Here is a 23692-nt window from a genome sequence, read left to right on the forward strand (position 1 = left end):
TCTCTGACGGCCCCGAACAGCCAGAGCCTGCAGGGGTGAGGTGGCACTGGTGCCACCTCACGATCGCTCCGATTCGTCGGCCGGATTACCGGCCGACCAATCAGGGCGCCTGCTGCGGGCGTCACTCCCGCACCCGCTCCGCCCCTCTTCCGGAGGGCGTGGGCGGGTGCGGGAAGACGACCCCGGGTGCTGGGGACCCCGATCCCCGGCGTCCATGTTGGAATCGGGGCCCCAGGAGCGACGGCGGCGGCGAGGGACAGTCTGCGATGGAGCAGCAGCAGGAGGTGAGTTACAGCCTCCTGCTGTTGCTTAGCAACAGCTCCCAGCATGCAAAAAGGGCATGCTGGGAGCTGTAGTTATGCAACAGCAGGAGGCAGACCACCACAACTCCCAGCATTCCCTTATGGGAATGCTGGGACTTATGGTTTTGCAACAGCTGGAGGCACATTTTTTCTATGGAAAAGTGTACCTTCAGCTGTTGTATAACTACAACTCCCAGCTTGCACAAACAGCTAAAGTGCATGCTGGGAGTTGTAGTGGTGCATCTGCTGGTTGCATAACTACAACTCCCAGCATGCCCGTTGGCTGTCGGTGACTGCTGAGAGTTGTAGTTTTGCAACAGCTGAAGGCACACTGGTTGTGAAACTTAGAGTTTTTTTTTTTTTTACCTAACTCAGTGTTTCACGACCGGTGTGCCTCCAGCAGTTGCAAACTACAACTCCCAGCAGTCACCTTACACCATGCACCGTACATGCTGGGAGTTGTAGTTTTGCAACAGCTGGAGGCACACTGGTTTTGAAACATTGGGTTAGGTCACAAACTCCGTGATACATAACCAGTGTGCCTACAGCTGTTGCAAAACTAAAACTCTCAGCATGTACAGTCTGTCAGCGCATGCTGGGAGTTGTAGTTTTGCAACAGCTGGATGTCCCCCCCAATGTGAATGTACAGGGTACACTCACATGGGCGGAGGCTTACAGTAAGTATCAGGCTGCAGCAAATTTTCTGCAACAGCTCAAACTGCCAGCGAGAAACTACTGTGAACCCCCGCCCGTGTGACTATACCCTAAAAACACTACACTACACTAACACAAAATAAAAAGTAAAAAAACACTACATATACACATACCCCTACACAGCCCCCCTCCCCAATAAAAATGAAAAACGTCTGGTACGCCATGGTTTCCAAAACGGAGCCTCCAGCTGTTGCAAAACAACAACTCCCAGTATTGTCGGACAGCCGTTGACTGTCCAGGCATGCTGGGAGTTTTGCAACAGCTGGAGGCACCCTGTTTGGGAATCACTGGCGTAGAATACCCCTATGTCCACCCCTATGCAATCCCTAATTTAGGCCTCAAATGCGCATGGCGCTCTCACTTTGGAGCCCTGTCGTATTTCAAGGCAACAGTTAAGGGTCACATATGGGGTATCGCCGTACTCGCGAGAAATTGGGCTTCAAATTTTGGGGGGTATTTTCTGCTTTTACCCTTTTTAAAAATGTAAAGTTTTTGGGAAAAGAAGCATTTTAGGTAAAATTTAATTTTTTTTTACATATGCAATAGTCGTGAAACGCCTGTGGGGTATTAAGGTTCACTTAACCCCTTGTTACATTCCCCGAGGGCTCTAGTTTCCAAAATGGTATGCCATGTGGGTTTTTTTTGCGGTCCTGGCACCATAGGGGCTTCCTAAATGCGGCATGCCCCCAGAGCAAAATTTCCTTCAAAAAAGCCAAATGTGACTCCTTCTCTTCTGAGACCTGTAGAGCGCCAGCAGAGCACTTTTCACCCGCATATGGGGTGTTTTCTGAATCGGGAGAAATTGGGCTTCAAATTTTGGGGGGTATTTTCTGCTATTACCCTTTTTAAAAATGTAAAACTTTAGGGAAACCAAGCATTTTAGGTAAAATTTTTTTTTTTTTTTTTACATATGCAAAAGTCGTGAATCACCTGTGGGGTATTAAGGTTCACATTACCCCTTGTTACGTTCCCCGAGGGGTCTAGTTTCCAAAATGGTATGCCATGTGGGGTTTTTTGCAGTTCTGGCACCATAGGGGCTTCCTAAAGGTGACATGCCCCCCAAAAACCATTTGACGCTCCTTCCCTTCTGAGCCCTCTACTGCGCCCGCCGAACACTTTACATAGACATATGAGGTATGTGCTTACTCGAGAGAAATTGGGTTTCAAATACAAGTAAAAATTTTCTCCTTTTTACCCCTTGCAAAAATTCAAAAATTGGGTCTACAAGAACATGTGAGTGTAAAAAATGAAGATTGTGTATTTTCTCCTTCACTTTGCTGCTATTCCTGTGAAACCCGTAAAGAGTTAAAACGCTGACTGAATGTCATTTTGAATACTTTCGGGGGTGCAGTTTTTATAATGGGGTCATTTATGGGGTATTTCTAATATGAAGACCCTTCAAATCCACTTCAAACCTGAACTGGTAACTGAAAAAAAGCGAGTTTCAAAATTTTGAGAAAAATTGGAAAATTGCTGCGGAACTTTGAAGCCCTCTGGTGTCTTCCAAAAGTAAAAACTCATCAATTTTATGATGCAAATATAAAGTAGACATATTGTATATGTGAATAAAAAAAAAAATTATTTTGAATATCCATTTTCCTTACAAGCAGAGAGCTTCAAAGTTAGAAAAATGCAAAATTTTCAAATTTTTCATCAAATTTTGGGATTTTTCACCAAGAAAGGATGCAAGTTACCAAAAAATTTTACCACTACGTTAAAGTAGAATATGTCACGAAAAAACAATCTCGGAATCAGAATGATAACTAAAAGCATTCCAGAGTTATTAATGTTTAAAGTGACAGTGGTCAGATTTGCAAAAAATGGCCGAGTCCTTAAGGTGAAAAAGGGCTCAGTCCTTAAGGGGTTAAGCTCCCAAGAGAGCAGAACTAATGCACAGCCATTGCTGAAGACTTGCATAGAAATTCTTACCAAAACTAAACATGAACTAATAATTTTATAATCTGGCATAACAATCAGAGTCCGTTTACCTGGAACCATTTTGTTGTGCTGGTGGTATAACACTGTAGTACACTGGCATTCCTCCAGCTGGCATGGCCCCCTGCACTGACTGGTTAGCTGGTACCAGTACGGACTGCTGATAGGATTGTGGCACAACTCCCTGTGATTCATTTCCTACTGAAACCTGAGTGAAAGTGCAAAGATGAGTAAAAAAAAAACACACAACTTTACAAAAAAAAACTACTTCAACCGTGTGAACTAAAAACAAGCCAATATAACACCATTTTTCACTTGCCCCGCTCTAAGCTAAAATTCATTCTTATCCCTCAAGGATTTCAACGATAAAGGTGTGGAAATCACACACCAAGTGATAAAGATATGACGCACTTACTTGATATGACGGTAGTGGAGTGTACTGAACCATCATGCTCTGCATTTGATTCCCAACATTTGCTCTCTGGCTGTTAAGAATGGCAGGATTTTGTGGCTGCTGGACACCCATCATGCCCTGGTACGTTGGCGGTTGATTGGAAATGATGGGTTGCATACCTATGATATGAGAAATAATCAATAGTGCACACAATGTAAATTAACAATGCACTATACAGGCAAGGTGCCTAAGGATGTTAACTATGTGGAATCAATATATTGCATATTTACCAACAAGATATACAACAGAATTGTGTACAAATGGCAAGAATCTAAGACACTATTCTCAGATTAACAGCATGAAATGACATCATGAAACAAAAAAATAAAATTAAACATTTTTTATGCAGCTTTAAACAGAAAACCAACACACGTGACAGACTGATACATGTGTCTAGTATATACGAGATGTTGTACCAGGTTGTTGAGGAGGCTGGGTGACTTGCTGATTACGTTGTGAATTGTAGGCCGCTGCGTGTGAGAGAGGTCTGTATTGCTGGCTAGAGTTTGGGTACTGCCCAGTAGGGTAATATGACACCTGAATCTGGAACACAAAAATAAATGAATATAGTTTGCTTTACTACATTAAATAATAATAATAATAATAATAATAATAATAATAATAATAATTATAAGATTTACACTAATTTAAAACAGGAGAGTGAGTTAAGTATATAGGCCACCCCCTGTCGTGCCAGTGCACTGCAAAATATTGAGCAAAGTGACCACCTAAAAATACATGTTTTAATCTACTAATAACTGTACACAGTGATGCCCGGCATTAACCGTGGGTCCTAGCTGCCCATAGCAACGGGGACCCACCGGTTGCTTCAAACCCTGGTAACGGGACTAGGGCGTACCAGGATGCAAGGCATACCTGTACACCCTTTTAAAATAAAGCCCTTATTCGTATTTAACCCCTTAAGGCCCAAGCCCATTTTAATCTTAAGGACCAGGAAAATTATATTTTTGCATTTTCGTTTTTTCCTCCTCGCCTTCTAAAATCCATAACTTTTATATTTCCATCTACAGACCCATATAAGGGCTTGTTTTTTGCGTGACCAATTGTACTTTGTTTTTGAGGTTCGCCGTACATTTTATGGTAAAATGAGGTTTCATTACATTTTTTTTAGGGAGGAAAGTTAAATGAAAACTAAAATTTTGCACATTTTGGAGGGTTCTGTTTTCACACTGTACACTTCACGGTAAAAATGACATGTGTTCTTTATTCCCATGGTTAGATACTTTTATATTTTAGTACCGCTTAAAAAAAAAAAAAAAAAAAAAATCTAAAACTTTTTGTACAAAATCAGTAATCTAAAATCACCCTATTTTGACCACCTATAACTTTCATTTTTCCGTATATAGGGCTAATTTTTTGCGCCTTCATCTGTACTTTTTAGCGATACATTTGAATATATAAAACTTTTAGATAATTTTTTATTAATTTTTTCTAATAAAATGACAAAAAAAAAGCAGCATTTTTTTAAATTTTTTTTATTTTTTAAGTTTACGCTATTCACCGTACAGGATCATTAACATTATATTTTGATAGTTCGGACATTTACGCACGTGGCGATACCAAATATGTTTACGCTTTTTGGGGGCAAAATGGGATAAACTGACACTTTTTTTTTTTTTTATAGGGGGAGGGGATTTTTCCCTTTTTTATTTTTACATTTTTCAACTTCAACTTCAACCAGGTGAGGGGACCTCCGGCCACCATGCAGGATGATCGGATCGCTGCGGCAGCGCTGCGGGCGATCCAATCATCCATTCAAAGTATCGCACCGCCACAGATGCCCTGATCTGTATTGATCACGGCATCTGAGGGGTTAATGGCAGACAGACAATCGCGTGATCGCGGATGTCGGCCATTACCGGCGGGTCCCCGGCTGGCCCGTGGTCGTTAAGGGGTTAAAGGACAAGTCTCATGCCCAAAATTACAGAAAAACTTATCCCCTAATATAAGATAAGTTTTTAGATCAAGGGGGTGGGAGAGCGCTGTGGTTCCCCACAATTGTCTCTAAGGAGCAGCGCGTCATGATCCCTGTCCGAAGCAGGGGCCACGCCCCCTCCATATATCTCTATGGGAGAGCAGAAGCTTGCCAAAGGGCTCTCCCATAGGGATACATGGAGGGGGCGTGGTGGATACCCGGGGCTCTGTACAGACGATCACGGGGAGCCAATACCTGCGTCTGGCGTTTATTCATTTGTGTGGAAATTGCATTTTTGGCCCCTTTGGCGTTTTTATTATTTTTTTTTTGGTACCCAAAATTTGTTGGGTAGAAAAAAAAAAAAAAAAAAAAAAACAACATATACAGCGCTCACATCTCTGCACTATACTCGGGCCAGTGATGTGAATAGAACCTCACTCATTCATATTTTCTGCCCAGAGTGGGGATTGGCCAGATGGTTGCAGCCAATCACAGCTCTCAGAGGGAAATATGAATGACTGATGTTCTATTCACATCACTGGCCTGAGTATAGTGCAGAGATGTGAGCGCTGTATAGAGCCGCTCCGCATCTCTGCAATAGATAGGACAATCACAACGGATGTCAGGAGTGATACCCGCTGTGATCTTTACTTAACTGGAGGTACTACTACTCCCATCATGGAGCACGCTCTGCTCCATGTTGGGAGCTGTAGTACCTGCAGTTAAGGAAAGATCACAGCGGATGTCACTCCTGACACCCGCTCTGATCCTCTTGTATAATGTATAGATGCGGCTGGCCGCTCTTTTATGGTCCCCTGCACTGACGTATATATACACATATTAATATTTCTCACAGAGAGTTGTGATTGGCTGGAACCATCTGGCCAATCACAGCTCTCTGAGGGAAATATGAATAGGTGTATATGTGGGATCATAGAAGAGCGGCCGGCCACATCTATAAATTATACAGGAGGATCGCAACGGACCCAGGGCGATCTGTCAATTAGTACTGGAACTACTCCTCCCATCATGGAACAGTGTGTTCCATGCTGGGAGTAGCAGTACCACCTAAAAAATAAAGTGAAAAAAAAAAACACACACTACATTTTTATTATTATTGTCGGCTATATTTTTTGTGCCCTGCCCGCCCACATAAATTGATCCGTTTAAAAAAAATAATAAACATTTTGTTATAAAAAAGATAAATTTCGTTAGATACAATTTTTTCCATCTCTACTGTAGTTTTTTTTAATGGTACCCTACGAAATTTTATTTAAAAAAAAAAGGTATCTCCATCACTTTTTTTGGTCCAAAAGAGAATAAAAAGCGCCTGAAAAAAACCCAAAGTTAAAACTCACATGTCTTTTTTTGGGGGTGTTTTTTTTTACTCCCTTAGACTTCCATGGGAGAAAAACACCACGATTTCAAGTAAAAAAACGCCAGTGGCTCAACATGCTGCCATTTTGCAAAACCACCAAGGAGCTGAAAAATGCAAAAAAAACAAAAAAAAAAAAAAAAAAAAAAAAAGTGGAAACTTAGCCTTAGGGTATGTTCACATGGCGGAATGTCCATGCGGAATTCTTTAGCTACATTGCAGGCTGCATAATACTGTAGCCTCTGGGCATTATATTAGGTTTTGTAATCCACATGCTGTGTAGCCCTAGACTGAAATGTAAGGCTATGGAAGGGAAATCGGAGTGCTATATAACAAAAATGGAGCTCCGACCACAATAAAAAATCATTAAGAAATGAACAATTTAGAACCAGGAATTCGGATGAAGACACATAATGGTGTGAAAAGGAATCTGTCAGCTGACTTTGCTGCTAAGATTTGAAGATACCATAGTGTATCTGTTAGGCTATAAAAGGTGATGAGGTGATGGCGGCTGCCTAATTTATAAAACTGCATATTTATCTCTCAGCCTAGCAAGTGGAGCAAAGCAGCTCAAGCAACGCAAACTGGCACACATCTTCATTTGCTGTCATCTCCCAGCCCCTCCTTCGTTGACATACAGTACACTGCTCTGGCTCATGCCCTCCATGCATCTCTATGTGTATCTCCAGTTTTCCCGTAGTGATGCATGGAGGGCAAGTGCCAACCCCCACTCTGTGAGCAAGGAAAGCCAGAACACCAAACTGGAGATCGCGGGGGTCCTTTCAGTCAGATCCACCGCAATCCTCTATCCTTTGGATACATTTTCCTTTAAGCAAGTGTAGGGAAGCAAGCAGTTCATATTGTAGTCTGTAGGTGTCAGACTATAAACAGATAATTTTTCAAATCACATGGCAAAGAATTACTAATTTTATAAATTCTTACAAGTCATATAAAAACAGTCAGTTTAGAAACCGTTTCTAACCAAGCAATAAAAATGCTCTTCCCACTTGTCAGTCATACATACTTGTTGTGGAGGCTGCATGAATCCCTGGGTTGGGATGACCTGCTGCGTGGGTGAAGGGTGCCCTGAGGAAGGGTAGCCTGTTGCGGGAATCGCTTGTCCCCCAGTTGTCATGATGAATCCAGCCTGTTGTGGATGCTGGGAGATAAGGGGAGATTGGTAGATGGCAGTAGAGGGATCAGGCGCCTCAGATGAGCCCTGGCGACTTAAAGTCATCTGTCCAAAGTGACTATTTAAATCCTCGGCCTGGGGAATAAAAAGAAGATTTTCCATAAGTCCTGGTTATGATGTTTCATCACTGAATATTATGTATATTTGTCTGGCATTAATGTATGCCCCTCAAAGCTTTGTATATTGTGCACTGCAGTAAATTTTGCGTAAATTTACGGGCTTCATCTACATCAACAGCAAGTGTCAACATATGGGGCAGTGGTCAAACTTATGTTTTGCTGTGTGATTTTCTAGTTTTAACTATAAAGATACAGGTGAAGCCCAGAGGAAATGGTGCAATACATTGGTCACATACAAGTTTAACCTAAAGCCTCATGGGAGCCATGGCCCAAAGTAGGTCAATACATTTAGTTTTTATCTTCATTTTATCTTCTTTTCAGCCACCAACTTTTAATGGGCTACCAAAAAGGTACCACATTCTTAAACCTGAGTGCAAGATGATGCAGTGTGTTAGCCTAGCAGTTTGCTAGGTATAACTGACAACCAGTGTGCTTCCACCTGTTTCAAAACTACAACTCCCAGCATGCCAGACTAGTTAAAGGGGTATTCCAGGAAAAAATAAAAACTTTTATTTATTTTTATTTTTTATATATCATCTGGCTCTGGAAAAATTACAGATTTGTAATTTACTTCTATAAAAAAAATATATTAATCCTTCCAGTAGTTATCAGCTGCTAAATTTGAGTTGTTTTCTTTATGACAACACTGCTCTCTGCTGACATATCTGCTTGTCTCAGGAACTGCCCAAAGCATTAGAGGTTTGCTATGGGTATTTACTCCTACTCTGGACTGTTCCTGAGCCAAGCAGAGGTGTCAGTAGAGAGCACTGCTGTCAGAAAGAAAAGAACAACTCCACTTCAGCAGCTGATAACTACTATGAAGGATTAAGATTTATTTAATAGAAGTAATTTACAAATCTGTTTTTTTTTTTTTTTTAATATAAACTGGCTCCAGAAAATTAAAGTCTTTTCCTGGACTACCCCTTTAACCACTTCATGCCTTGATCTGTTTTCACCTTAATGACCAAGCCCTATCATTTTTATGCATCACATTATTTTGAGAGCCAGAAATGTTTTTTTTGTCCACTATTGTGAGGACTTTTTATTTGTGGGATGACTTGCCATTCTTAGGGGGTTAAATTACTACTTTATTTTATTTATATTTATACATTTATATACCTTTACTGATCGCACATATAATACAGTGAGTACACATCTATACTGTGCTATTATGTGTATCATGCCTAACAGACATAGTATAGCAGATCAGACTGCCTCCAGCAGAGCCTTCTCAGCTTTGACCGGTGTCCAGTTGCCATGGCTACCATTGATGCCTTGCATTCGCTGAGCGGGACGACGATGAGCAAAGGGAGCCCCTTGCCTCTGTCACCCTAGTAGATGCTGCGGTTGCACTAACTGATTTCTGCATGGAATTCTGCATGAAAATTTAGCAGTAAATTCTGCATAAATTTATTGCCCATTCACTTCAATGGAATTCCTGCTGTGTGAATGGGACAGAGGAATCCCCTTGAAGTGTATTGGCTATAAATTCATGCAGAAATTTCATGCAGAATTCTATGAATAATTCCATGCAGAAATTCTGCTGTGTGAATGGGACAGCGAAATCCCATTGAAGTGTATTAGCTATAAATTAATTCCGAATTTTCATGCAGAATTCTATGCGGAATTCCATGTAGAAATTCTGGTGTGTGAACATAGCCTAACAGTCGACTACAGCACCGATCCTGACTTCTACAAAGGAATTCTCCGCTGCACCACTTTTCTCCTTTAATCGTTTCATGGAGTAAGGCACCGGAGATAGAGGGGCGGAAGACACATGGCTCCCACCTTCCATTCTAATCCTATTGGTCTACAACAGACCAAGAGGAGCGATTGCCGGCCAGGGACCAATCGCATACTTTAGGAATGCTGGGCAGCACATAATACAGGCAGTGAAAGTTCATAATGCTGTCATGTAACTCCTGTTGCGGGAATGCAGCTGTTCCAGCATGTACAGTGCGGATCAAAAGTTTGGGCACCCCAGGTAAAAATTTGTATTAATGTTCATAAAGAAGCCAAGGAAAGATGGAAAATCTCCAAAAGGCATCAAATTACAGATTAGACATTCTTATAATATGTCAACAAAAGTTAGATTTTATTTCCATCATTTACACTTTCAGAATAACAGAAAACAAAAAAAGTTTGGGCACCCTGCAGAGTTAACATCTTGTACTGCCCCCTTTGGCAAGTATCACAGCTTGTAAACGCTTTTTGTAGCCAGCCAAGAGTCTTTCAATTCTTGTTTGAGGTATCTTTGCCCATTCTTCCTTACAAAAGTCTTCCAGTTCTTTGAGATTTCTGGGCTGTCTGTCACGCACTGCTCTTTTAAGGGCTATCAATAGATTTTCAATTATGTTGAGGTCAGGAGATTGTGAAGGCCATGGCAAAAACTTCAGTTTACGCCTCTTGATGTAATCCCCCATGGATTTCGAGGTGTGTTTAGGATCATTATCCATTTGTAGAAGCCATTCTCTCTTTAACTTCAGCTTTTTCACAGATGGCAAGTTAGCATCCAAAATTTGCTGAAATTTTATTGAATCAATTTTTATTTCTACTAGTGAGATGTTCCCTGTGCCACTGGCTGCAATACAACCCCATAGCATGATTGATCCACCCCATGCTTAACAGTTGGACAGAGGTTCTTTTCATTAAATTCTGTTCCCCTTCTTCTCCAAACTTACCTTTGCTCATTCTGGTCAAAAAGGGGTTAACCAGGGGTTAACCAGAAAAAAAACTTTTTTTTTTTAAATATCAACTGGCTCCAGAAAGTTGAAAAGATTTGTAAATTACTTCTATTAAAAAAATCCTAATCCTTTCAGTATTTATGAGCTGATTGAGTTGTTCTTTTCTGTCTAAGTGCTCTCTGATGACACGTGTCTCGGGAACCGCCTAGTTTAGAAGCAAATCCCCATAGCAAACCTATTCTACTCTGTGCAGTTCCCGAGACAAGCAGAGATGTCAGCAGAGAGCACTGTTGCCAGACAGAAAACAACAACTCAACTTTAGCAGCTGATAATTATTGAAAGGATTAAGATTTTTTAATAGAAGTCATTTACAAATCTGTTTAACTTTCTGGAGCCAGTTGATATATAAAAAAAAAGTTTTTTCCTGGAATACCCCTGCATCATGTATGCTCATTTGCAAAGTTCAAACGCTGATTTTTGTGGTGAGGACGTAGAATAGGTTTTCTTCTGATGATTCTTCCATGAAGACCATATTTGTACAAGTATCTCTTTATAGAGGAATAGTATACCACAACTCCAGTGTCTTGCAGATCTTTCTGGAGGGATTGTGCAGTCAAACGTGGGTTTTGAATAGTTTTTCTCACAATCCTGCGAGCTGTTCTGTCTGATATTTTTCTTGGTCTTCTAGATCTTGCTTTAACTTCCAGTGTTCCTGATGACTGCCATTTCTATATATTGAAATCTGAAAACATTTTGCTATCTTCTAATAGCCTTCTCCAGCTTTGTGAGTGTCAGCTATTTTCAGTTTCAGATTTCTAGACAACTGCTTAGAAGAACCCATGGTGCTGATTGTTGGGACAAGGTCAGATGAGTCTAACCAGATGATGATTGAGAACAATCCATGACACCGGCAGATCTCAGTTTTGCAAAGGGGGCAGTGCATGCTATAAATTCTGCAGGGTGCCCAAACTTTTGCAGATGCCATTTTTTGTTTTCTGTTATTTTGAAAGTGTAAGGGTATGTTCACACTGAGGAATTGGGGCGGAAATCACGCTGAAGATTTCCGCTCAGAATTAGCAGCGATTTTGCACGGAAATGCAGGTTGGAGAGTGGGCGTAATATATGTATTTTTTTTATTCATAAATACTCCTTTTTTTTTCATGCAGAAATTCCGTGCAAATTCCGTGTGAATTCGGCACGGATTCTGCGTAGAAATGCTTCTGACTGGAAAAACATGCAGAAATTCCGCGCAAATTCCGTGTGAATTCGGCACGGATTCTGCGTAGAAATGCTTCTGACTGGAAAAAAAACAACAACATTGATCTCTATGGGAGAACGACGCAAATTCCGCCGGAAAGAAAGAACATGTTCTTTCTTCAAGCGGAACATACTTCCTCATCAGAATTCTGCTTGAGGAAATTCCTCAGTGTGAACTGAAGGGCAGAAATTCTGTACAACTCTATGGGGTTTTCACTGCTGAATGATTTGGAGAGGAAAAAGCGAGCAGAATTACTCGTGGAAATTCCTCTTGGCATCATGTGCTCGAAGATGAAGAAAACAAATCCTGGAACACCCTTTTATGGGCTATGTTTTCCACATCAACAATATATTTTGATAAAAATTAATTTGTGTATATTAGCAAGAAGTGGAGGATAGATTGAAGAAAAAATTACTGCAAAACAAGATACACAGGGTCTGATTGCTGTCTGTTACCATGGGAACATAGTCTTGATTAAAAAAAAAATCCTTTAATAGAGTGTATGGCTTCTATGCAGACCTATCTGCAAAGCTACTTAATAAGTTATTTTCAATATAAATTACATTGGTTAAAAAGTGGGAACCAGTCTTTATATAGAAGCCCCAGTATGATTGTGTAAAATCATTTAAAATGTCTGTCTCCCCCCCCCCCCGCCCCCCTTAAAAGGTCATTTTCTTAGCACGTCATATTTTTGACACGGACTGACAATTATGGCAGACCATGGTTTTCAGTCAGTCTCAAAAATCTGATCCCCTGGAAAAATGACCAGATCGTAGTCACTAGCTGACTACGATTGGGTCCGCAGCCCCAGGCGTTGAGCTTACGAAATCATATCTGTGCATTGGAAGGTCAAACCGAGGCGTGAATGCAGCCTAACCCCTTGCCGACCCATGACATATGTGATGGAGGGAACGGGGTATGGCGCGGGGGGAGGGAGACAGAGGGGACGGGCTAGCGCCGCATGTAACTAATAGTTTATCTACACAGGGTGCCTCCAGCTGTTTCAATACTACAACTCCAAGCATGCCCTGACAGCCAATAGATGTCAGGGCAAGATGGGAGTTGTAATGGTTAAACAGCTGGAGGCACCCTGTGTAGATGAACTAAGGGCAGAAGTCCCCCCCCAGCAGGCATCAGTGACGTGGTGCCTGCTGGGGAAGTCTGCCTGGCAGTGAACACACTGCCAGGCAGACAAAAGGCATTTTTAATATAGTAAAAATAAAAATTAAAAGCAGGGAGGGGGTTAGGGATAGATTGGCAATAGGCAGGGACAAAAAAATAAATAAAAAAATAAAAATAGGATGGTGGGAGCTACTCTTTAAGGACACAGCCCATTTTCACATTAAGGACCAGAGCGATTTTTGCAAATCTTACCACTGTCACTTTAAGCATTAATAACTCTGGGATTTTCCTCTATACTTGTATAATTTCTTTGTGAAAAATTCCAAAATTTTATGAAAAATTTGAAAATTTTGCATTTTTTTTTTACTTTGAAACTCTCTGCCTATAAGGACAATAGACATACCAAATAAATGATATACTGATTTACATATACAATATGTCTACTTATTTTATTTGCATTAAAAAAGTTTTCACTTTGGAAAACATCAGAGGGCTTCCAAGTTCAGCATAAATGTTTCAATTTTTCACAACATTTTCAAAATCAGAATTTTTCAGGGACCAGTTCAATTTTGAAGTGGATTTGAAGGGCATTCATATTAGAAATACCCCATCAATGACCCCATTATAAAAACTGCACCCCTCAAAGTATTCAAAATGACATTCAGAAAATGTGTTTACTCTTTAGGTGTTTCACAGGAATAGCAGCAAAGTGAAGGAGAAAACTCAAAATCTTCATTTTTTTCACTCGCATGTTGAATTTATACAAGGGGTAAAAGGAGAAAAATCCCCCTAAAATGTGTCACATTTAGGAAGCCCCTATAGTGCAGAAAAAGCAAAAACAAGCCCAACACGGCATACTATTTGGGAAACAACTACTCTCAAGGAACATAACAAGGGGTACAGTGAGCCTTAACACCCCACAGGTGTTTGACGACTTTTCGTCAAAGTGGGAGGTGCAAATGAAGAAAAAAATTCCCCTAAAATGCAGTTTTTTCCCCCCAAATTATTATTTTTTTTTTTACAAGGGGTAATAGGAGAAAATGCCTCCCAAAATTTGTAACCCCATCTCTTCAGAGTATCGAAATACCCCATGTGTGGACGTCAAGTGCTCTGCGGGCAAACTACAATGCTCAGAATTTTTGGGGGGCCATGTCACATTTAGGAAGCCCCTATGGTGCCAGAAAAGTAAATAAATAAAAAAATAAAAAAAACGCATGGCACACTATTTGGGAAATTAAACCCCTCAAGAAACGTAACAAGGGGTACAGTGAGCCTTTACACCCCACAGGTGTTTGACAAATTTCCGCTTAAGTTGGACATGAAAATGAAAAATGAGATTTTTGTTCACTAAAATGCTGGTGTTACTCCAAATTTTTCATTTTCACAAGGGGTAATAGGACAAAAAGCCTCCCAATATGTTTATCCCCATTTCTACTTAGTATGGAAATACCCCATATGTGGATGTAAAGTGCTCTGCGGGCAAACTACAATGCTCAGAAGAGAAGGAGCACCATTGGGCTTTTGGAGAGAGAATTTGTTTGGAATGGAAGTCCGAGGCCATGTGCATTTACAAAGCCCCCCCCCCCCCCCCCCCCCCCCCGTGGTGCCAGAACAGTGGACCCCCTGCATGTGACCCCCTTTTGGAAACTAAACCCATCACAGAATTTAATAAGGGCTGCAGTGAGCACTTCAGTGAGCATCCACTGGCATTTGACAGATCTTTGGAACAGTGAGCTGTGCAAATGAAAAATTACATTTTTTATGGACCACTGTTCATAAAATCTGTCAGAAACCAGTGGGGTGTAAATGCTCACTGCACCCCTTGTTACATTCCTTGAGGGGTGTGGTTTCCAAAATGGGGTCACGAGTGTATGTGTGTGGACAATCAATGGCTCTCCGGCAATACAGGGAGCTGTTATGCAACAGCTGGAGGCTCTGTTTTGGAAACACTGCTGTACCAGACATTTTTCATTTCTTTATTTCGGGGGGGGGGGGGGGGGGGGGCGGGGTGTAACTGTGTAGGGGTATATGTAGTGATTGAGCTGCAGCAAAAAATGTTCTGCATCTCAAACTTGCAGCGAGAAACTCACTGTAAACCCCCGCCTGTGTGAATGTAGCCTGTACATTCACAATGGGGGGGCAATCCTCAAGCTGTTGCAAGACTACAACTCCCAGCATGCTCTTTGGCTGTGCATACATGCTGGGGATTGTAGTTATGCAACAGATGGTGGCACACCGGTTGCAAAACACTTAGGTAACAAACTCTGTTTCGCAACCAGTGTGCCTTCAGCTGTTGCAAAACTACAACTCTCAGCATGCACTTACAGCCGAAGGGCATGCTGGGACTTTTAGTTATGCAAAAGCTAGAGGCACACTACCGCAACTTCCAGCATGCCCTTTGGTAGTTTGTGCATGCTGGGGGTTGTAGTTATGCAATTGCTGGAGGCACACTTTTACATGCCTCCAGCTGTTGCTAACTACAACCCCCAGCATGCACAAACTACCAATATGGCATGCTGAAAGTTGTAGTTGTGCCTTCTGCTGTTGCATAACAACTCCCAGCATGCCCTTTTATGCATGCTGGGAGTTGTTGCTAAGCAACAACAGGAGGCATGGCCCTACCTCCAACTGCTGCACACGCCAGATCCTGCCTGATGCCGCCACTGTCACGTTCCCTTCTCCTCAGCTCAGAGAGTGATGTGTGCGATTGTCCCTGATCAGCTGAGGCACATACACACCATCCTCATTAATAGTCCTTGCTTCTCTAAACATGACCTGCTTGGCTCTCTCAAGGCAGCTCCTCCGCAGGTCACACAGAGCATGAGCGTTTTTGTGTAGTTTTTTTGCAGCTCTTAGCTGGATTTTCAAAGGCTGTTTATGGGGGCTGTGGGGGGCTGATTTTGTATTGTTAACACTTTTTACTGGGTACAACTTTTAAGCTGTATCTTTTCTATTTTTAAAGGGGAAGATGCTCTTAACCCCTTAAAGACCAGGGGGTTTTCCGTTTTTGCACTTTCGTTTTTTCCTCCTTACCATTAAAAAATCATAACCCTTTCAATTTTGCACCTAAAAAAAAAACATTATGGCTTTTTTGCGCCACCAATTCTACTTTGCAGTGACATAAGTCATTTACCCAAAAATCTATGGCGAAACGGAAAAAAAAATCATTGTGAGACAAAATTGAAAAAAAAAAAAAAAAAACGATTTTGTAACTTTTGGGGGCTTCTGTTTCTATGCAGTAAAATTTTCGGTAAAAATGACACCTTATCTTTATTCTGTGGGTCCATACGATTAAAATGATACCCTACTTATACAGTGACCCCCCCGACATACGATGGCCCCGACATATGATCAAATCAACATTCGATGGCCTCTCAGAGGCCATCGCATGTCGATGTCAGCATCGGCATACGATGCTTTTTTTTTTATGTCGGGGCCATCGCATTAAGTGCTATCCGGCAGCGCAAAATGCTTAAGCTGCTGCCGGATAGCAGCTTAATGTTCCCCGTGTGGTGCGGTGAGTATTACTTACCCCTTCACGATGCTCGTGGGTGCCCTTCGGGTCCAGCGCTGGTCCTCCGGTGTCTTCTCGGCCCTCTCCAGTAACGTCAATACGCTGTTGCGCACGCCGTCCCGTCATCCAATAAGAATGGCGTACGCAGCGGCGTAATGACGTCGCTACGCAGGCCCAATAAGGCCTTGCGGAAGACAGCGGAGGACCGGAGAAGACCAGAAGAGCCCAGCAGAGGACCGGAGAAGACCAGGAGAACCCAGCAGACGCCCGGGGACACCATCGGGAGCGGCGGGGACAGGTGAGTACAGCTTCCTATACTTTACATTGCACGAATCCCTCAAGATACGATAGATTCGACAAACGATGGCTCGTTTGGAACGAATTACCATCGAATGTTGAGGGACCACTGTATAGGTTTGATTTTGTTGTACTTCTGAAAAAAATATAACTACATGCAGGAAAATCTGATTTGAAGTTTTTAGCGGTACCATTTTTGTATTGATCGGACTTGTTGATCACTTTTTATTCATTTTTTCATGATATAAAAAGTGACCAAAAATACACAATTTTGGACTTTGGAATTTTTTTTGCGCGTATGCCATTGACTGTGCGGTTTAATTAACAATATATTTTTATAATTCGGACATTTCCGCACGCAGCAATACCACATATGTTTATTTTTATTTACACAGTTTTTTTTTTTTTAAATGGGAAAAGGGGGGTGATTCAAACTTTTAATAGGGGAGGTGTTAATGATCTTTATTCACTTTTTTTTGCAGTGTTATAGCTCCCATAGGGGATCTGATCTTTTACATTGATCACTGGTTTCTCATAGGAAACCAGTGATCGATGATTCTGGCGCTTGGCTGCTCATGCCTGGATCTCAGGCACTGAGCAGTCATTCGGCGATCGGACACCAGGAGGCAAGGTAGGAGACCCTCCTCGTGTCCTACAGCTGTTCGGGATGCAGCGATTTTGCCGTGGCGATCCCGAACAGCTCCCTGACCTAACCGGCATGGTTTCACTTTCACTTTAGACGCAGCATTCAACTTTGAATGCCGCGTCTAAAGGGTTAATAGCGCGTGGCACCGCGATCACTGCCGCGCGCTATTAGCCACAGGTCTGACCCGCGGGGCCGCGTTATAGAAAAGGAAAGGACTCAGGACGTACTGGTACGTCCTTGGTCCTTAAGGCGTTAAAATAGTTTGAAGGAGTTTTCCAGGCATTTAAAACTGATATTCCTATACACAGAATAGGTTATCAATGTCTGAACGGAGGAGTGTCAACACCTCTGCCAAGCTGTTCAGCAGAGCTGCGGATTTGGGACATACACAATGAATAAGCTGAAAGCAGAGGGGTATATTCATTGTGGAGTGGTGGCATCAGGTTATTGCAGTGTAGATACCATTCACTTTAATGGGAGCTATGCTGCAGTAACCTGACTACAATAAACGGAGCACAAGGCTTCTTGCAGTTCACTGTGTATCTGTTGGATCCGCGGTTCAGCCAAATAACTGATCCGCAAGGGGGCACCCCTACAATCAGACACTGATCCTGTGGTACCAATCATAAAAGATGGGAAAAATCCTTTAACTGGTCAACATGATAAGGCCTATACAGTGCATGAGTGGGGGGGGGGGGGGGGGGGGGGGGAGACAAGCTCAAACGTCTCAAATGAATTGAGCAGATGCCTATGCAGTGCCTATGGGACTTTCAAACAGAGTTGCAAGGAAGGAATCATGTAAGCTAATGCCACAAGCCTCCCTGCTGCCCCCCCCCCCTTTAAATGGACTGTTATACATAGTCCCTATTCAATTCCAAGGTCAGTGCTTTAAACATGAGACAATAGAAAGAGGCAACAGAACGTGTAAAAAAAAAAGAGTGGTTGTTAATAATCCAAAATTAACATCAGTTTATCATTATACATAACAAATCAGAATTTGTACTTTGTGTAATAGATTATCCTCCCACGGCATTCGTAAGATGGAGAGCAGGACAAAACAATATATTATTTAGCTAGAGCAATTATTCATCCATACTGAAATATTTTTCCTTTTAGAATGACAAACTAGCTATACACAAGCCACTCACACACAAGCAGTGATTCAATTAATAGGAGGAGGGAATGGTTAAGTGAATATACCAGATTGTACTTCTGGGGAGGTGAAACTGGCAGAAGGACTTGGGGGCAGGAGCTGGCGGAGTACTGGACCGGTTGTGGAGAGGGCTGGAGGGTCTTGGAACCAGCAGAGCAGCATGCAGAGAACAGGACAGAAGGGGTAGGATGATGTAGTGAGGAAAAGGACACAGTGGTTGAATAGTGAGGAAAGGGTTAAAAACAAAAAAGAACAAAAAAAAAATCTGTTAGTTCCATTGTTATATTTAGAGTCACACATTTACAGAGACAGAACAACATAGCACAGCAAAGAGCTCAGAATTTAATTAGTCTCAATCTTCAATTCTGGAAGCACAAACATTTCATGCTTCAAGTGAGTCACCGCAACTGCTAAGCAACAAGGAATTACACAAACATTTCAGGCAAAATAGCACCAGAAAATATTTGGGTGATGTGAAACAGCAGTCCACGTGCTGGAATATACAGGACTTCTCTCCAAAGGGTACTGCATTTTACCAAAATCTGACACTAATACAATACATGTAAAGGAATCCCAGAAATCATAGATATGACAAAACAATATCTAACAGTTAAATGTTCTAGCTTAGAGAAACCTTAAACACAGGAAAGTAATAAATAAAATGGAATTAACAAAAAAATCCAAGTTATCACTTTGTTGCTTCCCTTAAGGCTTTTGGAATGCCTGAATAATTTTAGATCTGGACAGATTGCTGGCCAGGTCATTAAGCAGATATCCATAAGAAGATTGGTGACTGATCACTAAATATCACATTCATCCAATCCTCCACACTGCATTATCTTCTCTCTTTGGACTACTATAACCTTGTTTTATTCGGTGTAGGGGAAAGTGCTGTTTTTATTGGCTTTTCCGAACGTAAATCACATTTTACTCAGCATATTTCTTCCAGTTTAATCACAAACATTGAATCCTGTTTCCAGCCATTTTAGTTGTACATTTTCTATTTTCAAGGAAGGCTTACTGCTTTCAGTTGTCTAACCCTTCTTGATGGCATTTTCCTTGGTCACTACCAATTGACCTTCTACAGCTGGCTGGACCATATCCCTACCATGAAGATATCCCACTAGGCAGGCTGATCCATATGCCATCAGGTACACAACTTAGTATTATGAGTATGCAACCCTATTATATTCAGTTTAAACCTAAGTTTAAGTAACCAGCGCATAATGGCCCTCATTTACTAAGCTAAAAGCCACTAGTTTTTGTTGGGTTTTTCAAAGTTATTTTGGTCACAGTGTCCGAGACATGTCTAGTCCAACTAACCAGACATTGCATTGAGAAAAGCCGAAAAAGGGTTGTGCCCTGATGCAAAGGGGGTGTGGTCTGCCCAAAAGGGGTGTGGTTTCACAACTCGACCTATTTACTATTGAATTCACAGAAAATCCTGTGAATAAAAGGCTGGAAGTTTCCATCTAGAAAAAGCTGGTCATATAATTTTCCCAACTTGTTAATCTGTGAATCCCCATAGTAAATAAAGAGGAATCCTAAATGTTTGAAACAACATTTCACACTAGTAAAAACCCTACAAACTTAGTAAATGAGGCCCATTTTGTTTAAATAATTTAGGGTTGCCCCTAAATTATTTAAACACAATTGGTTACTCCTCAGTTGGTTACTCCTCAGCTCGCACAGCCTCCGGGACCTGATATACATACCTCAACTAGTCTAGACCCCTATATCTATAAAAAAAAATATTTTATTTACATGGATTTTCCCCTTACTGTTTCATTAGGTCTCCCCTACCTAGGGCTTATCAATTTGCTCTCTGGAGATCCCTGAACATACCTTGCCATGACAAGGCTAAGGAGATTTTTTTGTGCTTACCGTAAAATCTCTTTCTTGTAGCCTTCTTTGGGAGACACCTTACAGATGGGTATATGCTCTTGCCACTAGGAAAAATAAAAGTCGGCTCCTGCCTGGCAGGATATACCTGCCCACCTGCAGTGAGGTAATCAGTTTTTTGTCACAAAGCAGTAGGAGAAGCAAACAAGAAATGTCCGAAGGACCCCAGAAAGGAATCCCGGATAAACAACCCAAGAACCGGAAAAAGATGAAGAAATGGGTGGGTGCAGTGTCCCCCAATGAAGGCTACGAGAAAGAGATTTTACAATAAGCACAAAAAAAATAAAAAATCCTTTTCTCAGTCACTCTTCATTGGGGGACACCTTACAGATGGGACGTACCAAAGCAGTCCCATAGGGTGGGAAAAACCAACCACCAGAGAAGAAGAGTCAGTCCCGAGACTGAACTCCCAACCATAAGGCCTGTGGACGAGCCCCCAGGCCAGAGACAAACGAAGCCCAGAAATCGAGCTCCTGGAAGATCCATGTTTCATGGAGATGGACTAGGACGACAAAAGAAACGACCGTCCTTTGTAGACTTAAGACACCCGGATCGGCCTTCTTATACTCAAGACACCGGGTCCCTATAGAGAGACCAAAAAGGGTCGATCAGGAAGCCAGATGGGCCGAAACCATCCTGGAAGCAGATAGGAAAATGTCCCAGGAACACAACAGTGAGATCAGTGTACGCCTGATCTCCACAGGAGGTGGAGACCAGAGACTACAGGAAAAAAAATAAAAAAATAAAAGAAAGACGGAATTTGCTCTGGAGAGGTCTGGTGCAGAGAACAAGGAACAGAACAGCTGCAGAATCCCCCCCCCCTAAAAAAAATATATATAAAAAACCCTGGCACAGGGGCCCACCATGAGCACCTGGAGGGTGACAGTAGCCGCACTGGTGTAATCCGGAAGACCTGAATGCCCTCTACCTCGGGAGGACCTGGACCCCGAAGGAAAAAATTAGTGGAAGGCCCTGAAAAGGGGAAATCCCAGATATCGGCGAGACTGATTACCTCACTGCAGGTGGGCGGGTATAACCTGCCAGGGAGGAGCAGACTTTTTTTCCTAGTGTCAGTGCCTCCAAGTGGCAAGAGCATATACCCATCTGTAAGGTGTCCCCCAATGAGGAGCGACCGAGAAATCCTTTTTTACTGTGATGTGAGCTGTGCACACTTTGATATTTACTTACATTAATCTCCCACACCCAAATGGACACTAAAACAAGATACTAAGCTGTCCTTGTAAATAGATACTATACCAGAGACATAAATGCTAAAAGTGTTAGTTAGTTATATCATTTTCCTTAGTTAAAATGAATGTTTTCTCTTTATAACCTTCCTATTCTGTTTATACTTTTACACACCGCTAACTGGGAACAACCAACATCTTCTGTTGAATTCCAAATTGGTACTTTAAGTGCTTTCAGGTCCAGATGGTATTTTGGCTTTGATGATGACAGGAATTTGGGTGTTTATGCATTTCAAGAGCCAGTTGATGTAGCTATATAGGTCCTTGAAAGGTGAATTTTAGTAGCACATTAAACTCTTTTTAGAAAGATTGGAAAGAAAACAGCGATCTCCAAATTATTATAATTTTTTTTTGCTTTTTAAATTGCACAGTTTACCCATTAGCATAAATAACATGATTTTTATTTGATAGGTCCGCATGATTACAGAGATACCAGATATGCCTAGTTTCAGATTTCGATTTTGTTCACTTTTGAACAATATCTTGCCATCACCTAATAGGCATACACCACTGACTTTTGCTTGGTCCCAGGCACGTTGATGCCCCAGTCGCACTGATAAGCGTACAGTAGAAAAAAAAACAAAAAAAACTGTCAGAATCATAGTTGTCTTTGATCCAGGTGCACCCCATCTCTGTATATTTAACTGGCTCCTCTACAGATGGTGCAGGGAAAGGAATTGTGCTCATACCATTGAATGCATAAAACTAAACCCCCAGCTGCAGCACTGCAATGGAAAAAATTTACACAGTTACATCTATTTGCAGCAAGGAGTTAACTGCTGACTAATCTGTATTTTTAAACTTTTACATTACCAGAATTTTAAAAAGGGGAAATTACAAATTCCATATTTTATTTACAATATTCAGAGATTATATTTTTCCTCTAAATCCCATTAACCCCTTAAGGACTCAGGGTTTTTCCGTTTTTGCACTTTCGTTTTTTCCTCCTTACCATTTAAAAATCATAACCCTTTCAATTTTCCGCCTAAAAATCCATATTATGGCTTATTTTTTGCGTCGCCAATTCTACTTTGCAGTAACATTAGTCACTTTACCCAAAAATGCATGGCGAAACGGAAAAAAAAATAATTGTGAGACAAAATCGAAAAAAAAAAACGCCATTTTGTAACTTTTGGGGGCTTCCGTTTCTACGCAGTGCATATTTTGGTAAAAATTACACCTTATTATTCTGTAGGTCCATACGGTTAAAATGATACCCTACTTATATAGGTTTGATTTTGTCGCACTTCTGGAAAAAATCATAACTACATGCAGGAAAATTTATACGTTTAAAAATGTCATCTTCTGACCCCTATAACTTTTTTATTTTTTCACATACAGGGCAGTATGAGGACTCATTTTTTGCGCCGTGATCTGAAGTTTTTATCGGTATGATTTTTGTTTTGATCGGACTTTTTGATCACTTTTTATTCATTTTTTTAATGGTATAAAAAGTGACCAAAATACGCTTTTTTGGACTTTGGAATTTTTTTTGCGCGTACGCCATTGACCGTGCGGTTTAATTAATGCTATATTTTTATAGTTCGGACATTTACGCACGCGGCGATACCACATATGTTTATTAATTTTTTTTTTTTTACACGGTTTTATTTTTTTTATGGGAAAAGGGGGGTGATTCAAACTTTTATTAGGGAAGGGGTTAAATGACCTTAACACTTTTTTTTTTAAATTTTTTTGCAGTGTTATAGGTCCCATAGGGACCTATAACACTGCACACACTGATCTCCTATGCTGATCACTGGCGTGTATTAACACGCCTGTGATCAGCATTATCGGCGCTTGACTGCTCCTGCCTGGATCTATGGCACGGAGCAGTCATTC

General features: G+C 41.4%; 1 protein-coding gene across 6 annotated transcripts in view; it reads right to left on the reverse strand.

Moving 5' to 3' along the window:
* Nucleotides 1-23692, reverse strand: part of R3HDM2 (R3H domain containing 2) — a 174087-nt gene that overhangs the window by 21589 nt on the left and 128806 nt on the right. For 4 of the 6 annotated variants that reach the window (XM_056562531.1, XM_056562532.1, XM_056562530.1 and 1 more), the window contains 5 exons: nt 18749-18841; nt 7741-7983; nt 3822-3948; nt 3367-3524; nt 3005-3159 (listed from right to left, as the gene is read on the reverse strand). In XM_056562531.1, coding sequence (XP_056418506.1) covers nt 3005-3159; nt 3367-3524; nt 3822-3948; nt 7741-7983; nt 18749-18841 — 776 coding nt within the window. The remainder of the gene's footprint in view (nt 1-3004; nt 3160-3366; nt 3525-3821; nt 3949-7740; nt 7984-18748; nt 18842-23692) is intronic. The other 2 variants (XM_056562534.1, XM_056562535.1) reach the window with 1 other exon arrangement.

This window comes from Hyla sarda, chromosome 2, assembly GCF_029499605.1.
Source record: "Hyla sarda isolate aHylSar1 chromosome 2, aHylSar1.hap1, whole genome shotgun sequence".
NCBI lineage: Eukaryota > Metazoa > Chordata > Amphibia > Anura > Hylidae > Hyla > Hyla sarda.